The sequence below is a fragment of the Triticum urartu genome, chromosome 5A (assembly GCF_056163025.1).
Source record: "Triticum urartu cultivar PI428250 chromosome 5A, HENAU_Tu73, whole genome shotgun sequence".
Taxonomy (NCBI): domain Eukaryota; kingdom Viridiplantae; phylum Streptophyta; class Magnoliopsida; order Poales; family Poaceae; genus Triticum; species Triticum urartu.
This window is the reverse complement of record NC_141877.1, coordinates 616795852-616823716: the sequence shown is the minus strand read 5'-3', so window position 1 is coordinate 616823716 and position 27865 is coordinate 616795852. Positions and strand designations below refer to the sequence as shown.

General features: G+C 45.6%; 1 protein-coding gene and 1 long non-coding RNA gene across 3 annotated transcripts; both read right to left on the bottom strand.

The window, feature by feature from the left end:
• Nucleotides 1-18782: 18782 nt before the first annotated feature.
• LOC125511077 (uncharacterized) lies at nucleotides 18783-23589 on the bottom strand. The gene is made up of 5 exons (XM_048676355.2): nucleotides 23384-23589; nucleotides 23142-23263; nucleotides 22948-23016; nucleotides 22759-22865; nucleotides 18783-19674 (listed from the first exon to the last, which is right to left on the bottom strand). Exons 2-5 carry the CDS (start codon nucleotides 23248-23250, stop codon nucleotides 19042-19044), a joined length of 918 nt encoding a protein of 305 aa, XP_048532312.1. The 5' UTR covers nucleotides 23251-23263; nucleotides 23384-23589; the 3' UTR covers nucleotides 18783-19041.
• A 2608-nt stretch (nucleotides 23590-26197) lies between these two features.
• LOC147973393 (uncharacterized) lies at nucleotides 26198-27640 on the bottom strand. Of its 2 annotated transcripts, none has more exons than XR_015603652.1 (3): nucleotides 27344-27640; nucleotides 27064-27248; nucleotides 26198-26812 (listed from the first exon to the last, which is right to left on the bottom strand). It is a non-coding gene; the product is annotated as an uncharacterized LOC147973393 (long non-coding RNA). The 2 variants fall into 2 exon arrangements; XR_015603651.1 differs by having other exon boundaries at nucleotides 27372-27640.
• Nucleotides 27641-27865: the final 225 nt, after the last annotated feature.

Here is a 27865-nt window from a genome sequence, read left to right as displayed (position 1 = left end):
CCAAGGCACCCCAAGATAATATCTCAAGCGTCTAAGCTTGGGGATGCCCCGGTTGGCATCCCACCTTCCTTCTTCAACAACTATCGGTTAGTATCGGTTGATCCTAAGTTTTTGCTTCTTCACATGATGTTTGCTATTCTTAGAATGTCATTTTCTTTTGATTTTCTTGCTTTTTTAATAGAATACCAAGATCTGAAATTATTAAATGAGAGAGTCTTCACATAGTTGCATAATTATTTGACTACTCATTGATCTTCACTTATATCTTTCGGAGTAGTTTGTCGTTTGCTCTAGTGCTTCACTTATATCTTTTAGAGCATGGTGGTAGTTCTATTTTGAAGAAATAGATGAACTCTCATGCTTCACTCATATTATTTTGAGAGTCTTAAATAGCATGGTAATGTGCTTAAAAATCCTAATATGGTAAGCATACAAGATTTGTAAGAATTCTTATGAGTATGTTGAATACTAAGAGAAGATTGATGCTTGATGATTGTTTTGAGATATGGAGGTGATAATATCAAAGTCGTGCTAGTTGAGTAGTTGTGAATTTGAGAAATGCTTGTGTTGAAGTTTGCAAGTCCCGTAGCATGCACGTATGGTAAACGTTGTGTAACAAATTTGAAACATGAGGTGTTATTTGATTGTCCTCCTTATGAGTGGCGGTCGGGGACGAGCGATGGTCTTTTCCTACCAATCTATCCCCCTAGGAGCATGCGCGTAATGCTTTGGTTTTTGATGGCTTGTAGATTTTTGCAATAAGTATATGAGTTCTTTATGACTAATGTTGAGTCCATGGATTATACGCACTCTCACCCTTCCATCATTGCTAGCCTCTTTGGTACCGTGCATTGCCCTTTCTCACATTGAGAGTTGGTGCAAACTTCGCCGGTGCATCCAAACCCCGTGATATGATACGCTCTGTCACACATAAACCTCCTTATATCTTCCTCAAAACAGCCACCATACCTACCTATTATGGCATTTCCATAGCCATTCTGAGATATATTGCCATGCAACTTTCCATCATTCCGTTCATCATGACACATTCATCATTGTCATATTGCTTAGCATGATCATGTAGTTGACATAGTATTTGTGGCAAAGCCACCGTTCATAATTCTTTCATACTTGTCACTCTTGATTCATTGCATAACCCGGTACACCGCCGGAGGCCTTCATATAGAGTCATACTTTGTTCTAGTATCGAGTTGTAATCATTGAGTTGTAAATAGATAGAAGTGTGATGATCATCATTCAATAGAGCATTGTCCAAAAAAATAGAAAAGAGAAAGGCCAAAGAAAAAAAGGCCCAAATAAATAAAAATAAAAGGGGCAATGCTACTATCCTTTTTTCCACACTTGTGCTTCAAAGTAGCACCATGATATAGCGAGTCTCATATATTGAGCTTCAAAGTAGCACCATGTTCTTCATATAGAGAGTCTCATATGTTGTCACTTTCATATACTAGTGAGAATTTTTCATTATAGAACTTGGCTTGTATATTCCAACAATGAGCCTCCTCAAGTGCCCTAGGTCTTCGTGAGCAAGCAAGTTGGATGCACACCCACTTAGTTTCTTTTGTTGAGCTTTCATACATTTATAGCTCTAGTGCATCCGTTGCATGGCAATCCCTACTCCTCGCATTAACATCAATCAATGGGCATCTCCATAGCCCATTGATTAGCCACGTTGATGTGAGACTTTCTCCTTTTTGTCTTCTCCACATAACCTCCATTATCATTATTCTATTCCACCCATAGTGATATATCCATGGCTCACGCTCATGTATTGCATGAAGGTTTATAAGTTTGAGATTACTAGAGTATGAAACAATTGCTTGGCTTGTCATCGGGGTTGTGCATGATGATAGCATTCTTGTGTGATGAAAATGGAGCATGATTAAACTATATGATTTTGTAGGGATGAACTTTCTTTGGCCATGTTATTTTGAGAAGACATAATTGCTTAGTTAGTATGCTTGAAGTATTATTACTTTTATGTCAATATGAACTTTTGTCTTGAATCTTTCGTATCTGAATATACATGTCACAAGTAAGAAGAATTACATTGAAATTATGCCAACTAGCATTCCACATCAAAAATTATCTTTTTCTCATTTACCTACTCGAGGACGAGCAGGAATTAAGCTTGGGGATGCTTGATACGTCTCCAACGTATCTATAATTTTTGATTGCTCCATGCTATATTATCTACTGTTTTGGGAAATATTGGGCTTTATTTTCCACTTTTATATTATTTTTGGGACTAACCTATTAACCGAAGGCCCAGCCCAGATTTGTTGTTTTATGCCTATTTCAGTGTTTCGAAGAAAAGGAATATCAAACGGAGTCGAAACGGAACGAAATCAACTGGAGAAGTTATTTTTGGAAGGAAACCTACCGGATAGAGTTGGACCCTACGTTAGAAGATGAAGGAGGAGCTCACGAGGGTAGGGGGAGCGCCCACCCCCCTGGGGCGCACCCCCTGCCTCGTGCCCCCCACCCCCTTCGGTCCACCGACGTACTCCTTTCACCCATATATACCCACGTATCCTAAAACTTCCAAAACAGAGAATAGACCGGGAGTTCCGCCGCCAGAAACCTCCGTAGCCACCGAAAACCAATCTAGACTCGTTCCGGCACCCTGTCAGAGGGGGAATCCTTCTCCGGTGACCATCTTCATCATCCCGGTGCTCTCCATGACGAGGAGGGAGTAGTTCTCCCTCGGGGCTGAGGGTATGTACCAGTAGCTATGTGTTTGATCTCTCTCTCTCTCGTGTTCTTGATTTGGCACGATCTTGATGTATCGCGAGCTTTGCTATTATAGTTGGATCTTATGTTTCTCCTCCCCCTCTACTCTCCTGTAATGAATTGAGTTTTCCTTTTGGAGTTAGCTTATCGGATTGGGTCTTTAAAGATTTGAGAACACTTGATGTATGTCTTGCCGTCGATATCTGTGGTGACAATGGGATATCACGTGATTCACTTGATGTATGTTTTGGTGATCAACTTGCGGGTTCCGCCCATGAACCTATGCATAGGGGTTAGCACACGTTTTCGTCGTGATTCTCCGGTAGAACTTTGGGGCACTCTTTGAGGTCCTTTGTGTTGGTTGAATAGATGAATCTGAGATTGTGTGATGCATATCGTATAATCATACCCACGGATACTTGAGGTGACATTGGAGTATCTAGGTGACATTAGGGTTTTGGTTGATTTGTGTCTTAAGGTGTTATTCTAGTACGAACTCTAGGGCTTTTTGTGACACTTATAGGAATAGCCCAACGGATTGATTGGAAAGAATAACTTTGAGGTGGTTTCGTACCCTACCATAATCTCTTCGTTCGTTCTCCGCTATTAGTGACTTTGGAGTGACTCTTTGTTGCATGTTGAGGGATAGTTATGTGATCCAATTATGTTAGTATTGTTGAGGGAACTTACACTAGCGAAAGTATGAGCCCTAGGCCTTGTTTACCATCATTGCAATACCGTTTACGCTCACATTTATCATTAGTTACCTTGCTGTTTTTATATTTTCAGATTACAAAAACTATTATCTACCATCCGTATTGCACTTGTATCACCATCTCTTCGCCGAACTAGTGCACCTATACAATTTACCATTGTATTGGGTGTGTTGGGGACACAAGAGACTCTTTTTTATTTGGTTGCAGGGTTGCTTGAGAGAGACCATCTTCGTCCTACGCCTCCTACGGATTGATAAACCTTAGGTCATCCACTTGAGGGAAATTTGCTACTGTCCTACAAACCTCTGCACTTGGAGGCCCAACAACGTCTACAAGAAGAAGGTTGTGTAGTAGACATCAAGCTCTTTTCTGGCGCCGTTGCTGGGGAGGTGAATGCTTGAAGGTATATCTTTAGATCTTGCAATCAAGTCTTTTAGTTTCTTGTTTTATCACTAGTTTAGTTTATAAAAGAAAACTATAAAAAATGGAATTGAGTTTGTCTCATACGCTTCATCTTTTTAATATCTTTCGTGAGTATGATGGAAAGGATAATTGTGCTCAAGTGCTAGAAGAAGAAATCTATAAAATGTTTGGCACTAAATATTTGAATGATGAGCATGATTGCAAGGCTGTTAGTATGAATTCCTTGAATATCATTGATGCTAATGATATGCAAAGCCACAAGCTTGGGGAAGCTACGTTTGATGAAGATAATAATGTTTGTCCCCCAAGTTTTGATGAGCAAATTTATTATGATGAAAGCATGCCTCCTATCTATGATGATTATTGTGATGACACGTATGCTTTAAAGAATAATGATAACCATGAAACTTGTCATCTTGATCTTAATTTTCAGTCACATGATAGTTATTTTGTTGAGTTTGCTCCCACTATTATTCATGGGAAGAATTTTGCTTGTGTGGAGAGTAGTAAATTTTCTATGCTTGTAGATCATGAAAAGAATGCTTTAGGTGCTGGTTATATTGTGGGTCATCACTGGCCTCTTTATTAAGCCTAGGTCGGTTTGCGGCGTATTGTTTGGCCGAGGCCGGGCATGACCTAGGAAAGTGTGTCCGGCCGGAGTTAATCGAGCGTGGTGGGTAAGTTCGTGCACCCCTCGTTGAGGCATATCTCTCTCGAGGTAGTTTTGGTGATTGATGACAACATGTTTGCGGACTAATCATGTGCTTTGAGTAGTTCACAGATTCATCCTTGGCACGAGACGTTTTCTTCCCTTCGGAGTGTCAATCAAGACGGTGTAGCTCTTTCGTTTCTCTTTCGGTGGACTAGTTGCGTAGAGGGCACCGTACTATCAAGAGGGGGTCCGCTGGGGTATTGCTTGGGTGGAATCAACACGTACACATCAGCTTCTCACCCTCAGAGCTCTTCCACTTCATTGGAGATATCTCTTCTCTTTCTGTGTCCTGTCTGGGTTCCAGCGGTAGTACCGCGCAACCCAGCGGTAGTACCGTTGAGGAGTCACAAGCGGCAGTACCGCTCCGCAGCGGTAGTACCGCCGGTGACTCCACAGCAGTACTACCGCTGGCCTGCCTGGCACTACCGCCTCGTCCTCAGCCTCGACAGAGAGATCTTCTCTCTCTCTTGTCTGTGTCCCAGCGGTAGTACCGCACTACCAGTGGTAGTACTGCCGAAGGGTCACAGGCGGCAGTACCGCTCCGCAGCGGTAGTACCGCCGGTGACCCCACAGTTGTACTACCACTGGGCTGTCTGGCTCCTACCGCCTCGACTCGAGGGCTCTTTTTCTCGTGTCGGGTTTTGCGGCACTAGTTGCGGCAGTAGAGGCGGTAGAACCGTTTCGGAGCGGTAGTACCGCCCTTACCACCACGGTAGTACCGCGCTGGGTCCAGATCCCTGCTGCTCTTCTCTGCGCAGCAGTACCGCTAGATGGAGCGGTAGTACCGCCCCCCCCCTTTAGCGGTACTACCGTCCTATGCGGGGCTAGTTGGTGGGGCAACGGTTGGATTGTTGCCCCCATTATAAAAGGGGGTCCCCTTCTTCCCCTTTGACCTACCTCTTCCCCCTCAAGCTCCATTAATGCTCAAGCTCCATTAATGCTCCAAGCTCCATTTTCGCCCGATCTATCTCTCTAGCCAATCAAACTTGTTGATTTGCTCGGGAGTGGTTGAGAAGGCCCCGATCTACACTTCCACCAAGGGATTTTAGATTCCCCCACTCATCCCTAGCGGATCTTGTTACTCTTGGGTGTTTGAGCACCCTAGACGGTTGAGGTCACCACGGAGCCATAGTCCATTCTGGTGAAGCTTCGTGGTATTGTTGGGAGCCTCCGATTAAGTTGTGGAGATTGCCCCAACCTTGTTTGTAAAGGTCCGATTGCCACCTTCAAGGGCACCAATAGTGGAATCACGGCATCTCGCATTGTGTGAGGGCGTGAGGAGAATACGGTGGCCCTAGTGGCTTCTTGGGGAGCATTGTGCCTCCACACCGCTCTAATGGAGACGTACTTCCCCTCAAAAGGAAGGAACTTCGGTAACACATCCTCGTCTTCACCGGATCCACTCTTGGTTATCTCTTACCTTTACTTGTGCAAGCTCTTTAGTGTTACTTCTCTTGCTTGCTTGTATGCTTGTTGTCATTGCATCATATAGGTTGCTCACCTAGTTGCACATCTAGACAACCTACTTTGATGCAAAGTTTAATTTGGTAAAGAAAAGTTAAAAATTGGTAGTTGCCTATTCACCCCCCCCTCTAGTCAACCATATCGATCCTTTCAATTGGTATCAGAGCCTCGTCTCTTTATTAAGGACTTTACCGTCCAAAGAGTATGGTTGATACCGTAGACGGTGTGGAGGAACACTCCGGTGTGAATCCAACCTCTTCTACGGGCGATGGGGGAACCTCGGTCTCTCGTGAGGAGTTCAATGTGGCCTTGGAGACATTGAAAACCTCCATGACGACCGAGGTTGAAAGCATGTTTACTAAATTTCTTGAGGGGCTTAAACTATCCACCGCACCGTTGAAAGTGGGTGGCCCCACCGACAAGGTGACGGATGCTATCTCCGACACGGGGGAAGCTAGTAGTGAAAAGGCTCCTTCCTCTAGTGGTAAAAATGGCACCGGCATCTTTTCTCATGTGGAACCACCACTTGTTTATGGTGGACCGGTTCCTTCCACTCATTTGAATCATGCCGGTCCTCCCCCTAAGATTGTGAAAAATGAGGACTTTGATTCTTGGGTTTACCGCTTTAAACGTCATTTAAATCATGTGAACACTAACCTTTGGAGAATCATTGAAGAAGGTTTCTATCCGCATGATCCAAGCAACTTCACTCCTCGAGAAGCCGCGGATAATCAATTCAATGAGAATGCTCTCTTCATCATTCAAGATGCAATCCCACCCGAAGACCTACCTCATCTTCGGCCCTTCGCCTTGGCCAAAGACGCATGGATTTGTGTTGTCTCCCTCTACCGGGGAAGCGCAAGCATTCAACGCTCCAACTATGAAGTGGTGCAAGATGAGGCCGATGAGTTTGCAATGAAAGAATATGAAGAACCTCGTGAGCTTTATCGGAGGGTAACCAAACTCGCGGTCTCACTCCGAGATCACGGGATCAAGGACACGGATGACAATTGGATCAAGCACAAATTCCTCAAGGCAATGATGCCCTACCACAAGGCCATGTCCTCCGTTATTCGTCAAAGACCGGACTTCCACACTTTGACCTCAAGCGAAGTGTTGGATGAGTTTGTGGCCATGAACATTTTGGACAAGACCGCCGACAATGCGGTGCTTCGTTCTCAAAGGGCAAAGAAGCCCAACCTTGCATTGAAGGCCAAGCTCTCCGTTGAAGAAGAAGAAGAGGAAGAAGAGGAGAGCAACCCCGAGGATACGAAGTATGCATATCATGAACACATGGCACTCGCTTCAAGGCAATTTTGGAGCAAGAAAAACTCGAGGCCAAACTTTAACAAGAACAACTCAAGTGGCACGAAGAGCAAGCAACGTGTAAGGACTTGCTACAATTGTGGCAACGTGAGTCATTTTGTTGCGGAGTGCCCATATGAGAAGAGGGAAGACAATGGTGGCAAGCTCATCCGAAAGGACAAGGCCAAGTCATTCCCCAACAAGAGCAACTTCACCAAGAAGACTCCTCCCAAGGCATTGGTGGTACAAGAAGAGTACAATGAGGATGATGACGATGATGAAGGTGATGAGTCGGTTGCCATGGCCTCCGTTGCCATTGCGACGACTCCACGGGTGTCCCTCTTCGGCTCACCCAATGAGAGCATCACCGCCAAATGCCTCATGGCTAAAGCCACCAACAAGGTAACCCCCAACATCAAAACTACCATCATTAATCATCCTTCTCCGATGAATAGCATTAATGAACTTGAGGGAGTGAATGTGGAGACAAATGAGTTTGAGGCCTTTATGGACAAACTTAAGGGAAAATCCAAGAAGCACTTTGTTGCTCTCTTGGAACAACTTGGTGAAGCCAATGACATGATCGAGGCTCACGAAGACACCATCACTAAGATGGAAGAGCATAGTCGTGACTATGCCGATGAGATTTTGGATCTTTCCAATGCTATTGAGGAAGAGCGTGGTCTTCATTTGGCTCTTGAGGAGTCACACAACGTTGATCATGCTAAGTTAAAGAAAGATTATGATCATGTCCTCATTGTTTCTCATGTGCTAAACTCCGAGAAGGCCGAACTTGAGGTTGATCTTGCTAGACTCAAAGAGGAGTTTGATCTACTTGACAAGGCTCACAAGGTCTTGAAGGGTGCTCATGCTAGCCTCAAAGAGTCTCATGATCAACTTCAAGTAAAGCTAACCAAGGAAAAAGCCACTTTTCCTCGTATGATGTTAATTGATAATGCAAATGCTACTAACCCGTGTTGTGAGCATGTGCATATCATTGAGGAGAACGGTAAGCTAAAGGGGAAACTTGAGAGAGGTCTTGCGACTTGCATACAAGGCAAGAAGAACCTCAATGACCTCTTGATCAACCAAAAGGGAGTTGTGGCCAAGGAAGGGGTTGGGTACGTGCCCGACTTCAAGAACAAGAAGAAGAATGACAAGACCAAACGACCTCCTCCTCTCATGCAAACCTTTGTGAAGGAGGGAGAGAGTGCCTCCAGGGAGAAGAAGAAGAACAATGAGAAGGGTGGCGTTGTCAAAAGGGCAATGCCACTCCTCGCATCAAAGCCGGCGACTTTAATCCTTCATATGTGTTATGTCGTGCTAGTGATGGGCATGTCTATGCCAAATTCGTTGGTTCTCCTCATGAATACATTGAATGGTCTATTTGGGTTCCAAAGACCCTTGTTACTAACATCAAAGGACCCATTAAAAATGGGTACCTAAAACCAAGCATTAATCTCTTGTAGGTGTTTGCTTCCGGTGGGGGATCATGGTTGCTCGATACCGGAGCTACAAATCATATGACCGGAAGCAAGGACTTGGTGGTGGATGTGCACAAGATTCCATCTATGCCCACCAATATCGACTGGGGTGACGCCTCATCCTCTAAGGTATTGGGACTTGGCAAGGTGGTCATCTCTCATGATCTCACGATCGAGAAGGTCATGCTTGTTGAGTCCCTTGCATACAATTTACTTTTTCGTTCGTCAACTTGCAATTATGGGCTTTGCCACTTTCTTTGATATCGATACCGTGGCCCTCTTGTGGAGCAAGACTCTTAAAGTAGCCTTTGTTGCGCATGTCGAGAACGGTCTATATGTGATTAACTTTTCGGAGCGACCCACTAAGACCGCGACATGCCTAATGGCTAAAGTTGATGTGGGATGGCTTTGGCATCGCCGTCTAGCCCATGTCAATATGAGATCTTTGCAAATTCTTCTCAAGGGGGACCATTTCCGTGGACTAACGAATGTTAGTTTTGCTAAAGATCGTGCTTGCAGTGCTTGTATCGAAGGAAAGCTACATGAGAAGGCTCACCCTCCCACGACTATCATTTACTCAAAGAGGCCTTTGGAGCTCCTTCACATGGATCTCTTTGGGCCTCCATCCTTCGATAGTCTTGGAGGTAGGAAGTATTGCTTGGTGATTGTGGATGACTACTCAAGATACACGTGGGTGTATTTCTTCAAGAGGAAGAGCGAGACCCAACAAACCATCATTGACTTTGCAAATGAAGCACAACGTCAACACGATGCAAAGATCTTGACAATAAGAAGTGACAAAGGCACCGAGTTCAAGAACTACACCTTGGATGAGTTTCTTAGTGATGAGGGGATCAAGCATCAATATTCCGCACCTTACACCCCTCAACAAAACGGTGTTGCGGAGAGGAAGAACTGAACATTGATGGATGCGGCAAGGACCATGATGGCGGAATTCAAGTCTCCGTACAACTTTTGGGCCGAAGCCATCAACACCACGTGTCATGCATCCAATCGGCTCTACCTCCGCAGGGGCTTGAACAAGACTCCATATGAGATACTCACTGGTAACAAGCCCAACCTCAAGTACTTTCGGGTGTTCGGGTGTAAGTGTTTCATTCTCAAGAAAGGTGTTCGGTTGTCTAAATTTGAGGCTAGAGCTTATGAGGGCATATTTGTTGGTTATGCTACAAACTCTCATGCTTACCGTGTCCTCAATAAATCCACGGGACTTATTGAGGAGACATGTAACGTGGAGTTTGATGAGAATAACGGCTCCCAAGTGGAGTAAAGTGGCACTTGTGATGTAGGTGATGAAATTCCTCCTCAAGCCATAAGAAGAATGGGTGTTGGTTTTATCCTACCCATTGAGGAACCCCCTTGTGGCCGAAGGAGAAGGACAATGCTCCACTCAAGTGAAGCCATCACCAACCCAAGTCCCACACGCTTCCGAAGAACAACATGAAGGCCCTCGTCCTCAAGAACATGACCAAGGGCAAGATCATGCTCAAGACAGTGTTGACACATCAAGTGATGCCCAAGGTCAAGTTCTCTCCTCCGAGCAAGTTCAAGAACAATAACAAGCTCAAGACGACGCTCAAGATAATCAAGTGATCACTCCTCGTCTCACCCCCGAGGAGGATTTGGAGCGTCGTGCCGCCAAGGTTGCTTCTAAGCTCTCCACCAAGGATCATCTCATGATGAATGTGCTTGGAAGCTTAAGAAAGGGGGTAAGCACTCGTAGACAATTAGCAAACTATTGTGAGCATCACGCGTTTGTCTCTTGTGTCGAACCCCGCAAGGTCTATGAGGCGCTAGAAGATCCGGATTGGCTCAATCCCATGCATGAAGAACTCAACAACTTCGAGCGCAACAAAGTGTGGAGATTGGTGCCAAGACCGACGGGGAACCACAATGTCATTGGAACCAAGTGGATATTTAAGAACAAGCAAGATGCCCATGAGATTATCATTCGCAACAAGGCTCGTTTGGTAGCACAAGGCTACTCCCAAGTCGAGGGTATCGACTACGGTGAAACCTTTGCTCCCGTTGCTCGTCTTGAATCCATTCGCATGTTGATTGCATATGCTTCTCATCATAACTTTAAGTTACAACAAATGGATGTGAAGAGTGCTTTTCTTAATGGTCCTATTAATGAATTGGTTTACGTCAACCAACCCTCGGGGTTCGAGGATCCGTACTTTCCCGATCATGTGTATCAACCCGATAAGGCACTCTGTGGCCTTAAACAAGCCCCACGTGCGTGGTATGACCACCTTACCGAGTTGTTACAAGACCGTGGTTTTGAAGTTGGGCTAATCGACCCCACTCTTTTTACTAAGAAGGTCAAAGGGGAGTTGTTTGTGTGCCAATTATATGTTGATGATATTATCTTTGGTTCACCTAACAAAGCTTTCAATGAGGAATTTTCCGCTCTCATGACCTCAAAGTTCGAGATGTCTTCCATGGGAGAGTTGAAGTTCTTTCTAGGGTTCGAAGTGAAGCAAAGAAGAGAAGGAACCTTCATCAACCAAGCCAAATACACTCAAGACATTCTCAAGAGATTCAAGCTAAGTGACGTCAAGCCGGCTTCCACTCCAATGCCCACCAAGTGCCAACTTGACATAGATCCCAATGGTAAAGTGGTGGATCAAAAGGTATATCGCTCCATGATTGGATCCTTGCTTTACCTTTGTGCATCTAGACCAGATATCATGTTGAGTGTGGGAATTTGTGCACGGTTTTAAGCCGCACCTAAGGAAAGTCACTATGTGGTGGTCAAACGAATCTTTCGATATTTGGCTCATACCCCAAACTTTGGCTTATGGTACCCAAGAGGATCAAACTTCAAGCTTGTAGGGTTCTCGGATTCCAATTGGGCGGGAGACAAAGTGGATAGGAAGTCCACTTCTGGAGGGTGCCAATTCCTTGGTTGCTCTTTGGTAAGTTGGTCTTCCAAAAAGCAAAGTTGTGTGTCTCTCTCGTCCACCGAAGCGGAGTATGTAGCAGCCGGTAGTTGTTGTGCACAACTCCTATGGATGAGGCAAACTTTAAAGGATTACGGTGTCACTTGTGACAAAGTGCCTCTTTGGTGTGACAATGAAAGTGCCATCAAGATCTCTCTCAACCCGGTGCAACACTTCAAGACGAAGCATATTGAGATTCGGTATCACTTCATCTGGGATCACATTAGGCGAGGAGAGATCGAGCTCAACTATGTCAACACTCATGATAGCCTTGCAGATATTTTCATGAAGCCCTTGGATGAAGCAAGATTTCGCGAGTTAAGGCATGAGCTAAATATCATTGATTCGAGCAATGTGGCTTGAACCCTTGCACACCCCACCACGCTCAATTTGTTGTCTAGTTTAGGTGTAGGCATGGACATAGGGGGAGTGTTGTTCTCTAAATGAACTCTTCCTCCCCCCATTATGCATAAATTGATCAAGTCTTTCACTTTAGCCATTGTTGATGGTACTTGTGTTTCAAAGACGAGTTTTGGTCATGGGCCCAAGGTTAAAATCTTCGCGGCGCCATACCTCTTGACTCAAACATAGGTGGCCTCGTCCACCGCCCTCAGAGGTGTGTCTTGGCCGTTTGCTGGTGTGCTCTCCCTTCTTGCCTTTTTTGTTTTTTTAGCTAAGCCATGTTGTTTGGTTGCCGTGGCGTGCTGGGCGGTACTACCGCCCCCCAGCGCGGTACTACCGCTGAGGGATGGGACCAGGGGGTTATATCGGGGCAGGGGGGTTTCTTCTCCCCCATACCCATTCATGTTGCCCCCTCGTTCCTCTTCCTCTCTCCAGCCTCGCCACGCCGCGGGAGGGCTCCGGCGGATCTTCGTCTCCGGGGCGTCCCTCTGCATTTCCTTCGGTGGAGTCGATCCCCACCTCGTTCTCTTGCCATGGATGCCGGTATTGCCCCCGTTCCTTCTCTCCCTTTGTCTCATTTTCAGATCTTGCTTCTTAGGGGGAATGGTGGTTGCATCCCTAGATTTTTGGCTAAATCTAGGCTTGAGTAGGTTGGAGAAGGCAACTAGACTATCTAGATTAGAGTTTGGTAGGAATATTTTTGAATTTGGCAGGCCGGTAGTGCCGGATCTGACCACGGTAGTAGGAAACCACTGTTTCCCCGCCTCGAGTGGTACTACCGCCCTCGTTGGAGCGGTACTACCGCTTGACCTCGAGCGGTACTACCGCTCTCTTTGGAGCGGTACTACCGCTTGGGCGGTACTGCCGCGGGCATGTCACGGTACTACCGCTGCCTGCCAAGTTCCATCATGTTCCTGCCTTACCTTGATCCTTTTGTTGTGTTTGTTGGCTTATGCTCGTTCTTTCTGGTTGTTTTGCGTGTTCTTGTGTTTGGCTCCAGGTGATGAACATCCTGAGCATCAAGCTCGCCGTATCAACCCCGGGCGTGCAACGTCAAAGTGCTACTGCACCTCTGAGCCAGCCGGTGGTTCCTCTAGCACCCAACCGCCACCAGCAGGTGCATCCGCAAGTGCTCCTCCACCTCCTCAGTAGTCGAAGAGACCCGCCAACAAGCCAAAAGGAAAGATTGTGACTGAGATGACTGCCAAGGAGTTTTGGGAAAGGCGTCGCCGCAATCCCTATGAGGTGGACCAAGACCCCACTTTGGTCAACCGCCCGTTCTGGAACCGATTTCAGTTTGCCATCTATTTTGATGTGATCAAGGCCAAGAAGAATCTCTATGTTGATGTTCGCTCCATCGACACGGATGCCATGGAGAAGGACCCTGAGTACTTTGGCGAAGCCCTTCAGATGTGCACTCAGCTGAACATTCTCAGGATCATGCGGTTCAACAAGGATTTCGATGCAGATTTGGTGGCTCAATTCTTTGCTACCGTTCATCTTGGAACGGATGCCGACAGGACTCTGACTTGGATGACCAATGGCAAGTTGCTTTACGTCAAGTGGAAGGCCTTCATGGAGTTACTTGATGTGGAAGATCGCGGGCTTGAGACTTCAGTAGGTTTCCGCCCTCACCGCAATACTACATCCACTCACAAGCAAGCCCTTTGGCCCTACTGCAGTGTGAAGGTTCACCCAGTGACTAAGAAGGAAACCTATGAGCTGTCTCCATATCTGGACATTCTTCATCGTGTCTTCCGTGAGACTCTCTTCCCTCGCATCAGTAATCTGGATATGGTCCACTCATATCTCATGGACATACTTCTTTTCTGTCAGCATGAGAAGGAAGCAAACACTGGAGAGAGCCTGGATATTTCTCATGTTATGTGGTCTGAACTTCTCTCTGTCGTTTCTGAGCGCAAGTGCCCGATATATGGTCCATTCATCATGAGGCTCATTGAGAGGGCCTGGGCACAGATCTATCCCAGAGTGATGCTAGAAACTGGAGACTTGGTTTCCCATGAGATCAAGCGTCTGAGGAAGAAGGACAATTGGGGCACCCTAGCGCCTAAACCCGGTGGTCCGTCTGCTGTTGCTGCTGCTACTGCCATGGAGACCGAGGGTGGGGCTGCCACTGATGATCACAAGGAGGACTTTGGGCCCTCTAGTGCAGAACCTTCATGGGCGAAGAAGTTTAAACGCAAGATGAAGAATCTTTTCTGCATGGAGTCTCATGGTCAGTACATGACTCATGTGGCGGAGAAGCATGCCAGGGTGCGCCACAAGGAGCTCATGCGTCACCTGGGAGCGACAGTTGCCAGTGGTTCTGAGGGACAGCTCACTGAAGAGGAGGAATGGATTCATCAGCATTTCCCTTGGACCGACTCCGACGCCGAGCAGTTTCCGACCAACGACGGAGATGCAGACGATCATGCTGAGATGTGATGTTCGAGATCCTCAGCTTGCCATCACCTGGAGTCGTAGCGTCGCTCTTTGCCCTTTTGGTGTCTCGATGCCAAAGGGGGAGAGAGTGTAGGGATTTGTGTTGTTGCCGTGCTTCGAGTGTGTCTTTGTGTCGTCTTGTGTTTTCTTGTGTGTTCTCTCGTTGTCTTTGTTTGGTGCCTGTGAGACCTAAGTTCTAAACATATGGTGTGAGACATATGCTCCCTATCGCTACCTTATTACTTATGTCTATTCAGTACTGTAGTATATTATGAGTTGCATGCTTGTCCTGTTTTATACTCTTCTCTCATATATCATGTGCTTAGAATTGTTGGACTATAAAATATAGGGGGAGTGTTGATCCGGATGTGTGTGTCTTGCTCTCCAAATGCTCCTCTAACTAGGTGCACACATTCAGGGGGGGCGTCTATGTTTTGTAGTTCTTAGTTTTCTTACTTTTATATCTTTTCCTTGTGCAAATCCCTAGTTGTCATCAATCCACCAAAAAGGGGGAGATTGTTGAGGCATATCTCTCTCGAGGTAGTTTTGGTGATTGATGACAACATGTTTGCGGACTAATCATGTGCTTTGAGTAGTTCACAGATCCATCCTTGGCACGAGATGTTTTCTTCCCTTCGGAGTGTCATTCAAGACGGTGTAGCTCTTTTGTTTCTCTTTCGGTGGACTAGTTGCGTAGAGGGCACCGTACTATCAAGAGGGGGTCTGCTGGGGTATTGCTTCGGTGGAATCAACATGTAAACATCAGCTTCTCACCCTCAGAGCTCTTCCACTTCATTGGAGAGATCTCTTCTCTTTCTGTGTCCTGTCTGTGTTCCAGCGGTAGTACCGCGCAACCCAGCGGTAGTACCGTTGAGGAGTCACAAGCGGTAGTACCGCTCCACAGTGGTAGTACCGCCGGTGACTCCACAGCAGTACTACCGCTGGCCTGCCTGGCACCACCGCCTCGTCCTCAGCTTCGACGGGGAGATCTTCTTTCTCTCTCTCTTGTCTGTGTCCCAGCGGTAGTATCGCACTACTAGCGGTAGTACCGCCGAAGGGTCACAGGCGGCAGTACCGCTCCGCAGCGGTAGTACCACTGGTGACCCCGCAGCTGTACTACCGCTGGGCTGTCTGGCTCCTACCGCCTCGACTCGAGGGCTCTTTTTCTCATGTCAGGTTTTGCGGCACTAGTTGCGGCAGTAGAGGCTGTAGTACCGTTTCGGAGCAGTAGTACCGCCCTGACCACCGCGGTAGTACCGCGTTGGGTCTAGATCCCTGCTGCTCTTCTCTGCGCGGCAGTACCGCTAGCTAGAGCGGCAGTACCGCTGGCTCAGCGGTAGTACCGCCCCCCTTTAGCGGTACTACCGCCCTGTGCGGGGCTGGTTGGTGGGGCAACGATTGGATTGTTGCCCCCACTATAAAAGGGGGTCCCCTTCTTCCCCTTTGACCTACCTCTTCCCCGTCAAGCTCCATTAATGCTCAAGCTCCATTAATGCTCCAAGCTCCATTTTCGCCTGATCTATCTCTCTAGCCAATCAAACTTGTTGATTTGCTCGGGAGTGGTTGAGAAGGCCCCGATCTACACTTCCACCAAGGGATTTTTTATTCACCCACTCATCCCTAGCGGATCTTGTTACTCTTGGGTGTTTGAGCACCCTAGACGGTTGAGGTCACCACGGAGCCATAGTCCATTCTGGTGAAGCTTCGTGGTATTGTTGGGAGCCTCCGATTAAGTTGTGGAGATTGCCCCAACCTTGTTTGTAAAGGTGTTGCCGCCTTCAAGGGCACCAATAGTGGAATCACGGCATCTCGCATTGTGTGAGGGCGTGAGGAGAATACGGTGGCCCCAGTGGCTTCTTGGGGAGCATTGTGCCTCCACACCGCTCTAACGGAGACGTACTTCCCCTCAAAAGGAAGGAACTTCGGTAACACATCCTCGTCTTCACCGGATCCACTCTTGGTTATCTCTTACCTTTACTTGTGCAAGCTCTTTAGTGTTACTTCTCTTGCTTGCTTGTATGCTTGTTATTGCATCATATAGGTTGCTCACCTAGTTGCACATCTAGACAACCTACTTTGATGCAAAGTCTAATTTGGTAAAGAAAAGTTAAAAATTGGTAGTTGCCTATTCACCCCCCCCCCTAGTCAACCATATCGATCCTTTCACCCCTGCAGGGAAAAAAACATCTATCGATAGCCTGTCCTACGGTAACGGACACTTGGAGTTGTATCCCGATCAATACAACTAGAATTGGATACTTGTGATGAGAAATGAATTGTGGATGAGAAATGGATAGTATGGCTCTGGGATTGCTTTCTCGCAGGGAGTCGAGAAAGGATCTCTGGCCGAGGTTGATAACACTACTGCTACTTTACTTTATGCTACTCTACTCCCTCCTGTTGCTGCAAGATGGTGGTTTCCAGAAGATGCTAGTCATCGATAGGATTAAGCCTTTCCTCTATTCTGGCATTCTGCAGTTTAGTCCACAGATACAACCCATTTCCTTTGATACAGATGCATGCTTAGTTTACATCTGATGTAAGTCTTGTGAGTACTTTGGATGAGTACTCACGGCTGCTTTGCTACCTCTTTTCCCCCATACTCGATTGTTGTGACCAGATGACGGATCTCAGGAGCCAGATGACACCACTGATGACTACTGCTACCCCGAGGGTGCCTACTACTACGTGACGGCTGCTGACGACTTGGAGTAGTTAGGAGGCTCCCAGGCAGGAGGCCTTGCCTTTCGATCGTTGTTGATTTTGTGCTAGCCTTCTTAAGGCAAACTTGCTTAACTTATGTCTGTACTCAGATATTGTTGTTTCCGCTGACTCTTGTGTATTCGAGCTTATGTATTCCAACCCTCGAGGCCCCTGGCTTGTAATATAAAGCTTGTATTATTTTAATGTGTGTCTAGAGTTGTGTTGTAATATTTTCCCATGAGTCCTTAATCTTAACCGTACACATTTGCGTGTATGATTAGTGTACGGTCAAATCGGGGCGTCACACCGGGCGGGAAGCCAGGAAGGGGAGGCGCGAGCCTCCTGGGCGGCTGGGCTCCGGGATCCGACCGGCTACCGGTGAGGTCGCGGGGAACGGCAAGGCGCTAGGTGTCGGGGTCGGACAGGGGAACTGACGACGAGGCGGCTGTGCGAGGGGCACGAGGTTCTCCTCGAAGTGGACAGTACGTGGTTGCGTTCCTTTTCCTCATGGATTGAGTTAGTGGGCCGTTTTTTTTCTCTAGTCCAGTTAGAGACATAGGTATATAAGCATATCTAAAATCCCAGGTGGGCCGCGGCCCACCCATGGCCATCCTGTAGATTAGCCCTTGCTTATGATATAAATGAGACACGTATTATCATGCAAAAAAACAAACTACCTCTTCCTCTTCCTTCCCCGAACGCACCACATGCCTATTTTGTTTCAACGAACGCTGCCTCTGCGTTCATTGGGTTTCCAAAGCGCTTGTTTCAATGATCCGATTGAGGAAGGACTACGGCGCCACTTTCGGGCCGATATACACGCACTGCCTCTTCCTTCCTCGTTCTCCCCAGAATCCATGCCTGCACCGGAATCCTCCGCGGTCGCCGCCCTCCCTACGACCCTACCTCCCTCCCTCTAAGCGGCAACTCCTCAAACCAATCCAGGCGATTCCTCGATCTAGTCCACGTCGTCTCCGTTTCTTGCCGCTGTAAGGACTAAGGAGGTACTCCCTCTCTTCCTAAATATTTGTTTTTTTTAAATTTTAAATAAACTATCACATATATATGTATATAGACATAATTTAGATTTTAGAATATAGATACACTCATTTTGCTCCGTATGTAGTCACTTGTTGAAATCTCTAAAAAGACAAATATTTAAGAAAGTGCTTTGGAAGCTGGATCATTGAAAAAAAACCAAGGCAGTCCCCAAATGATTCTTATAATATAAATGAGACACGTATTACCATGCAAAAAGAAAAAACTAGCCACATTCCGACAGACGCCAATTGGATGTGTACCCACTGAAAGTCAGTTTTCAATCAATGGGATCGCCAGAAGGGGTTTGCATTCCAACCTGCTTGTCCTATGCAAGTGCACCTGAAGTACTAAATTATGATCTATAGCGAACTGATATAACAAACAGCTACTGAAAGTGCAATTTCACAGCGTCCAATACATGCAGAGTTCAGGTTCAAGTTGGCACCATACTATGAATCCAGCACACAGTACACGAAGCAGACGTACAGAACGTAGCTAAGAGACCGAACATAACTTGTTTGCAAGCACTACATTATTATCTTCATCACAGGACATACCAAAAACAAGGAGGTCATGGAGAACAAATCCATGGAAAATTATTAGGCCGGTGCTTCATGTTGGAAAGACATTCAGCTTCTCTTGTTGGCGTAGTCATCTTCATCCTTGCTGAAGTCGTCGTCAAGAAAGTCATCCTGGCCCTCGCTTCTCTTGGTGTCCGCATCACCCTCCCCAGCACCATCCTCCTTGCCACCAACATCAAATTTGAGATCCTTCAGCAGGTCATCAAGCTTACCAGGGGGCAGATCAACAGGGGCATCGTTCGCGTAGCTGTCGTTGCCTGCGCCGAAGTTTCCACCTCCAAATGCAGGAGGTGCACCACCCCCTTGATTCAGGCTATCGCCGCCATAGTTGTTGGCAGGAGCAGCATTGTATCCACCACCACCAACCCCTGTGAAACCAGCATCACCCCCATAGCCACCTTGCCCGCCTTGAGGGGCACCATAGTTCCCCCCACTGTTGTACCCTGAATTATAATTGCCACCACTGTTGTATCCACCACCGCCGCCACCTCTGCCTCCACCTCCATATCCACCACCTCCGCTGTACCCTCCACCACCACCATAGGAACCACCCCCTCCACCGTAACCACCGTCAGCACCGCCATAGCCGCCGCCGCCGCCGTAGCCACCCCCACCACCAAAACTTGGACGACTACCACGGTCATGAGCATAGCTCACCCTCACTATCCGACCCTGCAGATCCTGGTACAGCAAAAGGAAAGATGTTAGAAAATGAACCAGCAGGCTAGGATTATAGAAGACTGATCGAGATAATAACAAAATAATCAGATGGATATCACAGAAGCCACCAGGCACAAAAAGAAACGAGCTGCATAACCAGTGTACAATTTAAAAAGACTGATTCAGCTGATAGCACAAATTAACCTCAACAGGATCGCATGCCAGCCTCCAGGAAGAAAAATACAACACATAGAAAAACACGCCAGAGTGTGCATGAGAAAAGAATAATAAATCAAACAGAACAGTAATACATCCATTGCGCAAGTAAGCTGAAAAGTTAACACACAACCTCTATGAGACCAAAAATTATACTGATGTTTGAAGTCCAATCTTAAACTAACTTCACGCTACAGCATATAGGACCAGATGATGACAGGAACAGAAATATTCTGTTATAAAAGATGCAGACTGACTAGCAACATGATAAGACCATAATGTTAGAGAAACATAGTCGTCTCTTGAGCAAGTCGATGGTTTTATCCCATCACCCTGACCAACACAAATGGCTTGTTCACCAACATAATCTCTCCTGCCTACCGTCCTCAACACTATATGCTCCTATTCAATATGCCTTGACAACATTCAGCACATATGACCAAATACTGTCCATTGCTGCCTTAATAGCAAGGCAACACCATTCTGCATTCATCACGTAAAAGCATGCCACATTCAAGCTGCATTAGCTAAATAGAATTTTGCAAGGAATACAACCGCAAAACTTCTGCTAAATTTTCAATCCTAAGAACAAGTTGCCAAGAGCTGACTGTCCGGCTGATGACACAGGCAATGGCATGCCTCAGTTAGGAAAACTGTGGTTTGTTGCTCAAGGGGCATAAAATTTTCAGACCATGAATCAACAGCTAGTAAGCTACATAACAGTTGGAAATGACAGGGAAACATACAAGACACAGTTACAGTGGCCAGCAAATTGTGCTAGTCCTAGAGTGTATTTGTGGCTTTGCCTCCCTGTAACTTAAAGGACCACTGCACAAGCTGAGATACTACGAAGCATATTTCTGAATCATATTTTGATATCTAGTGCATCAACATATCAAAATATATTTGCTTATCTGCGAACGTAATTCCGGTGAATGCAAATAACAGGAAATATATACAGTAATTAGGTTCTGTAGTAATCAACCATGTTCAACTTCTCAAATAGCACGGTATGTTACTATATATACCATTTAAAAAGATAAAAGCAGTCAGCTTTATTTCTTGGGTACACAATAACTTAAGTTTTTACCATAGCCTATTCACATGTCAAGTGTGAACATTATCTCCAAAAGCACTGATAAGTACAAAAATGCTAGCGCCCCTTTGATTCAGGAGTTTCATATGAATTTTGGTGGATTGTAATCATTCAAAACTTATCCTGTGTGCTTGATTTGTAAGATTATAGTCCATATGAAATTTTCACAAGAATTCTTTTCATAGAAAAGATCCATTGACAAAAAAATCACTTGCAAAGAATCTTATGTTTATTTTACAGTCTAATCATGATGTCTGACCCTACTGGTATGAAATGGGAACATTGCAGTCCTATCTCACAGCAGTTAGATCCATAAAACAACAAACTCCTACAAATTTCATCATTAATTAGAGACAAACCGGCTAGACGGTTGGACCAAAACTTTCAGCAACATAATAACCAGTTTTATGGGAATAGCAGTCTGTTATAGACAGCAAATGTAAAGGTAGTGTCATAATGTTATTCGGCAGCAAACATATTTTTCCAGTATTATAATGCAATAGTGTAGAAATATGCTATTTTCAGATAAATATAACCTTTCCCATAGAACCAATCATGATCGCCAGACATTATGAAAAGAGACAGCAAATAAATATTCTCAATCTCTGGCGACATAGCTAAAATATCTTATGTACAGGTGGTCATCAAGCCACTCCGTCAAGGCAAGTCGCACGGCTAGAATTGATAGCTGGGTGACCAGAGTTGGAAATGGTCAGGGTTGGGCCACTGGCACATCAACTAGGTCATTGGATGTGATACTCCCAATAAACACCACCCCCAGCTATCACACGCGACCACCCCACACTGATTCCTCTCATCACTACCCTGCCGCTAACTCCCACATCATTTCCCTCTTCTCCTACTTGACCTCCCTCACTGGTGAACACAAGTTGTTCACCTCCTGCCAACTAGACAATGAATAATCAACAGCTTGGTAGTGGAATTGTGAACTTCCAATTTCCCATGAAATAGACTAAAAATGATAGCTTGCTTTTGACTTGACGCGTCACAATTAGTTATTTTGTTTATATTACACATAACAAGCTGTAAAAGTAATATGGTGTCAAGTATGCTTATGGTATTACTGAATTCTGATTTTCTATGACACCTTCATTATAACGTGAAACACAAAAAGAACTACTTATAGAAGCAAATGCATCTTCCACATACTGCGGTATATGAAACAATAAAACATCCAAGACCACAATGCATGGTCCTTAATTCGGACGATCCCTGGATTAGCTTGTGCTGAATCGCACAACCTTTAATAATTAGTATGGCAATGTAGGTCATATTCCAGAACAGCGGTACCTATGTATGTAGGTTAATAAATGGTATCCACGCAAAAAACAAGAAACTCATAATTTTGCTTTGTGTTCGACCGCAACAAAAAACAAGTCTTTGCGCTACCACTTAGGGTTCCAGCAATTAAACTGTTACAGCCACAGATCAGCAAGCATATGAAGGACAAGGATAAGGCATTTACTCTTGTCTAACCAGTGACAGGACTCAATTACCCAACAAGGTAGAAATGCTCTGATGCTTAGTTTAGCCTTGGGATATTTCAATGACTTGAACTGGTGACTACTAAAATAGTCTCTTAACTCATAGGAATCTGATCTGATCACCTAATTTTTATTGTTGTCAAGATAATCTACTAAATCACAAGACTTTAGCCTCCAAAAAAATACACCGCACACAACATACAAGCTACAGTTAGATGATTCATGATTCGGTACTAAACAATGCTTAGAACCGGAACAAGAAAAGAAAAAGCAAAGTATGAGGTTCACCTTCCCATCCATTCCGGTGATGGCAGCTCCAGCCTCCTCTGCCGAAGTGTAGGTCACGAAACCAAACCCCCTTGACCTTCCAGATTCACGGTCCATGATCACCTTGGCTGAACAAATATGACAGAATTAGTACGCAGGATCACATCTTCTACATCAATGAGAAACGGTGGAAACATGACAGGAACATACATTCCACGACTTGGCCGTAGTTGGAAAACGCATCCGCGAGGCTCTGGTCATCGGTGCCGTACGAGATGCCTGCAAGGACATAACGAATCAGGGCGGCACAATCTAATGGAAGGGCTTCCCCCCAACCAGAAAATCTTAATCTCGAGGCGCGAGGGAAAGAGATGGGCGGTTGGGAAGGGAGAGCTCCGGCGAACCTCCGACGAAGACCTTGGCGGAGGACATGGACCGGACCGCCTGGAGCATCGCCGAGCCGGAGCCCGCGGATCGCTTGAGGGCATTCCCGACCTTCTGCAGGAACGCCATCCTTCCGAGACCCCTGCGAAATAGCCGCGGATTTCAGATTGGATCGGATTGGATTGCCGGGCGCGCGCCGACGGATCGTGCAGGTCAGCGGGGTTTAACCAGTCCCTGGATCTGGGGGGAGGCGAGCTCGTACCTCGAAATCTAATGGAGGAAGGTTGCGGGCGCGGTGGAGAGGGCGGGGACGGGACGTCGCGGCGAGGAGGAAGAGAGGGGAGCCGCGGTGGCGGCGATGGGTGGCGGAGGGGTTAGGGTTTGGGAGCGGGAGGGGGAGCGGGGCAGCGGGCGTACGGGGCCGGTGAATGGGGAGCGGCTCCGTTTTAGATTGGATTTTCCCCCTTTTTTGCGGGCGATATTCTCCGTTCAAGAAGTAAATGATAATTGTAGTTTTCCTCTCTCCTTTTTTTTGCATGGATTGTGGATTTTCACCAAAGTCTTGGGAACTGTTTAAGAATAGTTCAAAATAGTGTATGCATATGTAGAAATATTTTTTGTCCAAATTCATACTCTCTCCGTCCCGAATTACTTGTACTAACAAAAATGGATGGAAATTGATGTATGTTAAACTAAAAATACGTCGGGAGGCATCCATTTTTAAGACAAGTAGTTGCGGACAAAGGGAGTAGTTCTCTTGCACATTTTACGTTAATTTGGATATGTGGAAGATCAAGATCAATTGACCAGGAAGAGTTGAATCGGAGATAGTTAAGATTGCTCTATCCCACGAGCCATGTATATATCCTATGAAACACTTCATGTCTTGTGTTTATATCGTATCCATACTCATATGGATATATTTGTCAATGACACATATCGATGACATGGTGATGGGAAGTAGGGTACAAAGAATGAATATTGAGAGACGAGCATCTTGTCGTAATTTCAGACATAAGTCTTCAACATATTCTCCAAACAAATAAATGTGTCTAGATATGAACCATGTAGGTTTGTATGGCATGTGTTTTGTCTGTCAGTATCGTTTACTCCTACAGTTAGCGGTGTGCTCGTTTTATCATGGATTAAGTCTTTTGTGCAACGTTAACAGCATATTGATCCATTAGAATTGACTTCAAAATGTCCATTATGTTTTTCCAACAAAAATGCCATTATGTAATGACATCGGCCACTTGAACAGAGAGTACATATATAGAAAAATTAATTAGTTCAACTTTCATTGAATCGTCATATCCTATGACAGAATCCGCCTACATTGCATAAGGCCTACACAAATGCTTAGAGCAAGTGCCTACCACATTAGTAGGTCTATGAACAAAATTCACAACACATATATAGTTGTTTAGGTTATCGCTGTAATATTCACTTTATCTACTGCCTCTATAAAAGCACGAAAGAGCATATCTAACTCATAATCTGAACCATCTATACAAAACAAAATCTAAAGGTCCAAAACCTATCAATGCTGAGCACCAACCATGTTGAGCGCACTACTGAACCATTAATGCCACCCATCAACCCCTAATCTCGTAACCCTTCGTTATCGTCATAACTCCCTCACCGACTGCCCCACACACGTTGCCTCCCAATCCCCCGCCGCACTCTTCCTTCAAGCCATCGGATGACCGGCGCATGCCGCTTCCCTACTCCATTGCATCTCCCATCTAGCCATCGTCCTGTCCTACGAGAGGGCCACCGTCCTCTGCTCTGACATTGCTCTTCTACTCTGAGCCCCCAACCCGAACCACGCGTCAATGCCCAACCTAGCACCGCCGCTAAGGTCTTGCATGGAACCACACATGTGGCCACCCAGCCCCGTTGAGGTACAGGCGGGAACCGTCTCCACAACGACTGAGAAGATGGGGCACTAAAATGATCGGTATGGTCGACTAGAAAGGGATAGAATAGGCGAGTAACAAGTAACAATTTTTAACTTCGTTTGCAATTTTTAGGCTCGATAATAAAATATGTTATCTAGATATGCAATTAGGTGGAGCAACCTATATGACAAGCACAACAAACAGGAATTGCAAGCTAAAAGTGAACACAAGATAATAAGCCTGCACAAAGTAAAGGATAGAAGTAATCATAAGTGGAGTAGATGATGTGTTTCTGAAGTTCCCTCCTTCGGGGGGTACGTATTCGTTTGAGGGGTGTGGAGGCACGATGCTCCCCAATAGCCACAATGGTTCACCCTATTCTCCTCACTCCCTTGCACCATGCATGGTGTCATGAATCCACTAGCGGTACCCTTCAAGGCGACAACCGAAACCTTTACAAGCAAGGTTCGGGCAGTCGCCACAACTTAATTGTAGGCTCCCAACACCACCATGAAGCTAGGGTGCCCAAACACCCAAGAGCGACAAGATCCACGGGAGAATGATGGGGGAATCAAATTTCTTTGATGGAAATGTAGATCTAGCTCTCCTCCCTCGATCACTAGCAAATCAACAAGTTTGGTGGCTAAAGAATGAGATCGACAAGATAGAGCTTAGGGCATCAATGGAGGAGAGAGGGGGACAAGAGGTAGGTGGGAGGAGGAAGAACCTCCTCCTTAAATAGCTCCACCAAAATGCAACTGTCATGTACAGAAAATGCACAAGGTGATACAACTGCTTCGGAGAGGTACAACCGTCCAAGTCCCGTAAAACAATATGTAGGGTCCAAGTAGTACAAACGCATCATGTAGAAGGCGTTTCCAAGGCCTAAGCGGTACATCCACTGGGGCCAATGGTGGTACCGGTTATTCTTTAAACTAGAAAATTCCCCGCGCGTTGCAGCGGGAATTTTGAGTAAATAATTTGCAAAGAAAAAAACGTCAACGATATTGTATACATGTTATATAATGTACTAAAGTGGAAGCGTCATATGCATTATTAGTGCATCACTTGATGATTCAGAAACATGATAATAAATTTTCAGGTCCTAAAAAACCATGAGTTGTTAAAATTCATAACACATTTACATACACCACGCTTACATACTTCTTCCAATACATAACAATAAAATGAGCATGTTGCATTCGTTGATATTCTGCACATGCATATGTTCATTTTGGCAATAACTAAATGTTATCCCTGAAGTACAGTTGGCAACTTGCAAACTTGATGGATCACCAAACAGATCATACCGCCAAGTGATGGAACAGCAAACAGTATTATGTGAAATAATAATTCAAACAAATAGTTCAATATTCAGTTAACATGACCACAAAGGTTAAATATCCAACTTAGTAAGCTATCATCCAGCATGCTGGAGATACAACCATTCATCTTTCTCTAAAATAATGTACAGTTTAAGAGCAAAACCTCAATACAATAGTCAAATCGTATCAAGCTTTAGTATCTAGAACACAATATATATAATTCAAGCTTTGCATCAGCCAATACATGAATTTTCCAAGACAGACAACTGATGTAGTTCTACGTACAACAATTTTTAAAATTTTAAATCTCTGAATTTAAGAACCAGACTGCAAAAACAGGATGGTGGGGCAGAATCAAAACAGACTCTGCGACGAAGAGGCTGCAGGGAGAACCTGGTATGGAGACATGGAGAGGGGAGGAGACATCTAGGGCTGCAGACCTGTCCCGGCAAACACGGACGACACCTGCAGACGATGGCTGATGGGTGTCAACAATAAATAAAGACTTCAAATTCGTTCCACCATCTTGCAAGATAGTTTATCAGGAATCAGCTCGATTCAGGGAAGATGGTTTGGAGAAGAAGACGGCCCATATTGCCTGAATATTGAAGAAGAAGACTCATATTGCCTGAATATTGGTGATGACATGTGACAGGCTTAGAGAGGGGTCTGACTTGAGAAGAAAAAGACCCGTCTGATTTTTTTCCATGACTTACCTGAAGAATGAGAATAATCGCATGAGTGCTTCTCTGATAGAACTCACTACCAGCTACCTCCTCCCTTCGTTCCATCCAGGCGGCCTGTCGTCTCTATGCGCTGCCAGGATGAAGTAGCGCGTCGCTCCGCTGGCAATTTGGAGGCTTGCTACCTCGCCGCCTCAGCACGTCTCCCCGCCGTCGACCTGCAGTAGGCTCCTCTATTAGACCAAAAGCTTGACAATGTTGTTGGCCAGCAGAATATGATAAAATCGAACGGAAATTTTGCAGATGTTCTGACCCGGTGGAGATTGAAAGTTAAGCCTCACCGAATCTACTTGCCACCTCTCTCTGGCTCGACCCCCTCAAAAAACACTCCCTTCTCGGGCACACTCTGCCATGGACGGCCATGCTCCTCTGTTTTCTCTCTCCCCCACAACCGTTGTGGACTGGTGAGCTTAGGAGGTCACACCGGTGACAGATCTGTTAGGCGCACCAAGAAGATAAGAGATCTCAGAAGATAAAGCGTTGGGGAGGCAGGACTGATTGGGAATTAAAGGTGGAAGGGGAAGTGGAAGGGAAGGGAAGCGGACTGATTGAAAATTAATGTTGAAGGGAGGCGGAAGGTAGACATGAACTGAACCAAACAGACCGAAAGTATGTCCCAGTTTTTTCACTAAAACTCTGACCGGAACATATTCGCTTGTAAGAATCATAATGAAACGTGACTGTTTGAGTGTGTTTGCTTGCTGATGTGGCAGGATTGCTGACTTGGATATGCTGCATGTCAAGAGAATTAGATTAGTGGGGATAAACTATTTAG